Source organism: Triticum aestivum, chromosome 6D (genome assembly GCF_018294505.1).
Source record: "Triticum aestivum cultivar Chinese Spring chromosome 6D, IWGSC CS RefSeq v2.1, whole genome shotgun sequence".
NCBI classification, from domain to species: Eukaryota; Viridiplantae; Streptophyta; class Magnoliopsida; order Poales; family Poaceae; genus Triticum; species Triticum aestivum.
Window position 1 is genome coordinate 486,687,534 of NC_057811.1, and position 6,213 is coordinate 486,693,746.

A 6,213-nucleotide genomic window follows, 5' to 3' on the forward strand; every position below is an offset into this window, starting at 1 on the left:
CCCAAATTTTAGATTCTTTTTAAAAAAAATTCGTTTTTTAGATTAATATTCGTATAGGGGTGTGGAGCACCCAGGAGCTCCTGTATATTTTCCAGCAAGATATGACCTACATCGGCAATCTCTAAAACAGAGCTCCGCCCTGCCATGTCATCGTAGGAGCAATGGACTCAAAAGGAAGCAAGGAGACGAGAGGAACAACGTTCATGCAAAAACTCCCCATCATTTCCCTCTTCCATGGCCTTCATGGCGATCTATATGTCAACAGGTAACCACAAGATCGGATGCCGATCTATATACCGACAGGTAACCACAAGATCGGATGCTTCCATGCAAAAACGAACATCTACAATCTTTCGTTGTTGTGAATGCAGACAACACTGGTAAAAAGCCAACTGCATCCAGCATTGGTGCCTAAGAGACAGAAAATCAACACGCCAAACAACCAAGAGATACCATGGTTTATAATCAATGTTACATCGTTCGGGTTTCCAAACACTCTGAGCAGCGACCAAATAAACAGAACAAATTACAGGTCCTAGGATGAATCACAAAGGTCCCAGCACCGAGCGCGTGCAAAGCGACCGTGCTTTCTCCAGTTCGAGAGATTATTTGCTTTTACTATACCTTTCACCAAGTCAGGATCATATGACATGACAAACTAAGTGCGTAAAAGTAAAACTGTCCTCGAGTCGTTTGCTCCCACGCCGTCGTCGAGGGGGCGCCATGTATAGTTCCGCTAAACAAGAATAAGAACGGCCCCGAGGGCGGGCTCTTAACTTACCTGCTGTAGATGCAGGACCCTACTTTGAAACTCAACATGAGGATCATGGCCGAGACAAAGAAGAGGTATAGGCCGCCGCGCAGCACCGTCGGCACGGCGCTCACCCGTGTGGTGGCTGGCTCGTCGCCAAAACTAATGGACTTCGTTGACACGTTGCTCTCCACGGTGAAAGAAAGGAGCAGGTTGAAGACTCCGTTCTTCTGCAGTGGCCAGCTGCCCTCGTTGCCGGTGAAACTGTGGTCGCCGAGCTGGACAATGCCCGCCGTGACACGAATCTGACTAGGCCCGCTGAGCGCAGCGATGGATTTTCCTGTGGTTGGCGGGAATTCCGAAGCCATTGCAGGTGGGGCTGGGTATGAACCCAGCATGTTTGTGAAGTATCTTTTGCCAGCATTGTCATCCATTGGCACATCTGGAGCAACAAAATACACAGAATTTCATAAATGGTGAGTTTGTCCAGTGTGTATTCACCGATTGCCCAAGAATCTGGAGGCACAGAACTGAATATCTTAAAACTGTACCTGGAACCATGGTGTCTGGATAAAGGTTCTCACGGGAAGCAGACGAAGACGCGCCATATTGAGCCTTTGCTTCATCCTGCAGAGAAGTAGCACCATAGGTGATCACCAGCAACTAATTATTAGCCTAGACTTTTTGTTTAGTAGGAATATAAAGTAAGAGAAACTTGTTACTGTTCTGAAGCATACCTTTTGGTCAAAGTTCGATGCTGCTGGAAGTTGAGAATTAGAGCCGTCAACTGGGCCCAAAAGATCTAAACTGAAATCGTTATCTGAGGCATTTAAGAGAGCCATGATATCATCATCCTCAAAGAGAGAAATGTCATCCACATTTACATAATCATCCTTCCCATTTTCCCATTTGTGATCGCTTGATGCCTCATAAAACGGCGCATTGTCGTCCAATTGCTGTGGAAATGGCAGACCATTGGTTGGCAAATACAAGTTCTGCTCATCTGAAGGACAAGCTTGCTGCAGTCCTGAATACAAGTTCTGGTCATCTGAAGGACAAGCTTGCTGCTGCCCTGAATACGCATTGGTACCATTTCCTGTGTCGGAGAACTCCTCAGCACTAAGAGCCCGATAGGCATGGTTTCGATTACCATAAGTTCTCATAGGATAATATGCCTGATCACCATTTGATGGGTCACTAAACATGATAGGGCCAGCCTGACGTACATATCCATCATCTTGATTTGGGCATCCAGACAAATCCGCAAGACTGAAATGATCATCAAGGGGACTCTGCTCTTCACGTTCACCTGTATTGTCAACACTGACATCTGACACAGGCTCCTGCAAAATCTCGTCCAGAGGAACATCACCGTCAGCATGGCTGACCATGCCAGTCTCATTAAAATCTTGAGCTTGGGGAGGAGCGATTGCTTGGAGAGGAGCAATTTCTTGTGGGATGAGCACTTCTGGGGTCTGAATGATGGAAAACAGTAACAAAGTAAATATTGGTGTGTTCAAACACAAACAACAGAAAATGGTTCACAGAGCACTGGATAGTTGGTAACAGGAACAATTTCCACACAATAGGCGGAATGGTACCTATGCACAGGAAAATGTCAATAATGAAAAATAGAAGAATTTGTATGATATATGCAACCTAATTAGTTTTCAGTGTCAACTTGAGTGAAGACTGGGTTCAGCAGCCAACTAAAGAGGCATACATGTAATATAGTTAATTAGCTATAAACTATTATCGTTCGGTGGTAAACAGACACGGTCACATGTGAACTGGGCTCTAGTTTCCGAGCCTAGCAAACTAATATCTCACAGAAGGATAACAAAGACATGATCTTACTTGCACAAGCTCATTAATTCCAGAAAATATGTGCTCATCTTCCACATTCGATTCCGCACTAGCAGTATCTGTGATCGCAAGCATTTCAGTGGATGTACCACTGGTAGGTGTATTCTCAATTGCATCATCCTCGTCTTCCCATTCCTCCTCCATGTATGGTGCACCATACTGTGCTCCATTCTGAGGCCCAGATCCAACCTTCTGGAAGATTCTACACACCACATGCATATCCTGCACACCCAGAAGGGGAATAAACATCATAACATCAGAGAAATTCTGCATTTTAACCGCACACAAAATGGGAAAGCTCCCAGAAACATGTGACAATAGCATGCGCACAATAATGCGTGCTACAAAGTTATTGTTCGAGAACCAAAGAGAAGGACAAACATTGTTTCAGATCAATGTTGTCAAGTACAAGGAATATGTACAGTGAGTTGATCGCATTAAGTAGCTTAAAGAAAACTAATCAATATCATCATGACATAACATTAAGCAAGAGAAGCAATTAACTGCGTGCAAAGCATGTTCCGAGCCATCTAACCAGGTAAAACCAAATTTGTCATCTGCAAAGATCATCTCCTTCATTATGATACTACTGATGCTACAGAACTGGAACAAGAAAACTGACGCAAAAGACCTCCTCTACACTTTCATGCTTTAGTGAGGGGTCTTCACCTAAGAATTGAGATTTCAGGAAATACCACTTTGATGAGTGATATTTGCTGAATTCCCCTCCCATGGTGAGGCTCCACTCCATGCAAGATAGAGCTAGATACAAGGTTTTTGAGTCGCCGACTAATCGCCGACTAATCGCCAAGTCGTTGGAGCGAGGTTGGCTTGCGCAGGCGACTTGGCTTGAGGAGCGAGTCGCGCAGCTGGTAGGCTAGTCGACGACTAGTCGGGCGACTAGGACCTCAGAGGAGGGCGGCTTGCTTCAGCAAGGCCAAGGGAGGGAAGACTGGGAAGGTGAGGAGGCCAGAGTTCGAGGGAGGGGAGGAGGAGACGAAGCTGGAGAGTGCGCCGCCTGTACGAGGAGAAGCACGGAAGAGACGAAGGAGAAAGGCACATGGGAGAGCAGATGCACGGTCCAGATTAGAGCATATGGACGGTTGGGATTTTATTTGGAAGCTAGGGTTACATAATGGGCCTATTGGGCCAGCTCTCTAGCACGAAACAGAGGAGGAGCAAGACGCGTGCTCCCATCCCACATCAGAATCGCCGCCTCCATTGATCCTACGAGCTGCTGCTGCCTTCTCCGAACTGAAGTATCCTCCAAGCAGCTGCCTTCCCCCTCCTCCGCCTGCAACAGCACCTCTTCCCCCTCCTCCTCCTCCTCTTAACACCTGGGGCGACTTGGGGCGATTAATCACGACGAGTCGCAGACTAATCGCAGCGAGCCACTAGTCGGAGGCATGGCGACTCGACTTGGCTAGGCGACTCAAAAACCTTGGCTAGATAGTGAATCATCAAACTAAAACCCACTCTAGCAATTATACAAGATCCATCCTCTGAAAAACACAACCTTCTGGTCAAGAATTACTAAGATTGCAGAGCTAGGCTGTTGAAAATCAAAGCATAGCCAACTCTGGTAAGCATATCAGGTCCATCCTCATCACTAATAACACCAAGACCAGCCGCACATCACAAACACAACCTTCTGGTCAAGAATTACTAAGATTTTAGAGCTAGACAGTCCATCCTCATGGCTACTAACACCGAGACTGTCAAATTCAGTGTGGATTCACATTGCAGGCTACAGCAAACTTAACACAGCATCCCCTGCTTTCTCAGGGGATGATTATCTAGGAAACGATTGCTAAATCTGTAAACTTTAGATTGTCAACTAACCACCCACGACCCACTATAGCAAGTAAATCAATCAGGTTCATCCTCAGACAGGGCTGCATGACAACAAACTTAGCAGCGGCAACAGGAGGAGATTGGGGGGGGGGGGGCGACGGAGGCACCTGGGGCCCGTCGTTGTCGAGGAGGCGGTACTCGTGCATGACCCAGTTGGTGCGGTCGCCCTTGGGGGCGCGGCCGGCGTGGAAGACGAGCGTCTTCTTCATGCCGACGGCGCGGCCGCGGTGGAACACCTCGCGGTCCTTGCCGGTGGTCTTCCAGTACCCGCGCGGGGTGGCGCGGTTGGTGCGGTTGCCGGGGCCCCCGCGGCCGCCGGCGCCGGCGCCGGCCACCTTGCGGTCGAGGCGCGCGAAGAAGTACCACTGCGCGTCGCGGCTGCGGATGCGCGAGAGCGGGGGCAGGTCCCAGGGCTCGAGCCGGTAGAGGTCGACCTCGGCGATGGCGTCGATCCGGAGGCGGCGGCCGAGGACGCGGCGGCGCAGGTAGTAGGAGACGAGCTCCTCGTCCGTCGGGTGGAAGCGGAAGCCCGGCGCCATCGGCACCTCCTCTGCTGGCGGCGGCGAGCCGGCCATCGGATCCAGTGATCGACCGGTCGGCGGGGAATTTGGGTCGGGGGCTTAGGATCGATCTAGGGTTTGGTTTGGGTTGGTTGGAGGTGGAGGGGAGCACGAGGAGGCAGGGAGGAAAGAAGAAGAGGAAGAAAAGTCGGCCTCTTTGGTTGGGAAGGAGGCGTGGAAGAAAAGGGGACGCGTCCTCTCCCCCTTTTTTTTCTTTTCTTTTTTTTTGATGATGAAAATTTACGTCTGGTGCTTGTTGTTCTGGAAGGCTCTCGTGCGTTTTACTAGTACGGTTTGGTTTGATTGGAACGTGATACTGTCTTCGATTTGGATGAGGACTGACCTGTTTTGTTTATGTGTCCTTTTATATGTGATATATAAATATAAACACTGAGCAGATATTACTCCCTCCGTCTCACAATATAGTGCGCCCGCGCTTCCCAAGATTTAAATTTGACCGTAAATTTAACCAACGAGACCGACTGCGGCGGGAGCAAAAATTATACCACTTTTGTTCCCGCCGCGGCCGGTCTTGTTGGTTAAATTTAAAAGCACTAAGAACACATCATAAAGCACTACTCCCTCCGTCCTTTGAAGCACATCATAAAGCACATGTCTTGTCTCATATGAAGCGGAAGCCCGACGCCATCAGCACCTCCGCCGCCGTCGAGGGCGGCGACGACGAGCTCATCGGGTCCAGCGGGCGTTCGATCAGTCGATCTAGGGCTTTGGGGCGGTCGGCGGGGCTGGGATCTGGGTCGATCGCTCGTGGGGTGCGGGGATTCTAGTCTGGGCTTTGGCGAGGAACGATGAGGGAGGAGGCGTGGAAGAAAAAGGGCAGAGTAAATCGTCTTCTACTTGTTCACGAAGCTTCACGTCTTCTTTTTGTTTTTTCTACTATATGGAAGCCCCGCCGTCAGCTACTTATTCACGAGCACCTGCCAGCGAGGAGAAGGGGCCCGCCGTCACCGGCTCCGCTTGGGCTTTGCCCATCGGAGACCACCGGCGACGGTGAGGTAGAAGGAGAATGGAAGGGGAGCGCTGGAGTGGCGTGGGGAGTCGCCGCCGCCCATGTCGCCTCGGGAGGGCCCCGCATGGGGGTGAAGAGATTTTTTCTTAGGTTCGAAGAAAAAACAGTGTTGAAATACAACCAGAACACGTGAGGCGTCCATATAGTAGAAA

The 6,213-nt window shown here is 49.6% G+C and overlaps 1 protein-coding gene across 1 annotated transcript; it reads right to left on the reverse strand.

The window, feature by feature from the left end:
* Positions 1 to 426: 426 nt before the first annotated feature.
* Positions 427 to 5,190, reverse strand: LOC123146267 (NAC domain-containing protein 78). Its single transcript, XM_044565886.1, has 5 exons — positions 4,579 to 5,190; positions 2,609 to 2,839; positions 1,489 to 2,226; positions 1,303 to 1,378; positions 427 to 1,193 (listed from the first exon to the last, which is right to left on the reverse strand). The coding sequence occupies exons 1-5, from the start codon at positions 5,044 to 5,046 to the stop codon at positions 778 to 780; spliced, it is 1,929 nt and encodes a 642-aa protein (XP_044421821.1). The 5' UTR covers positions 5,047 to 5,190; the 3' UTR covers positions 427 to 777.
* Positions 5,191 to 6,213: the final 1,023 nt, after the last annotated feature.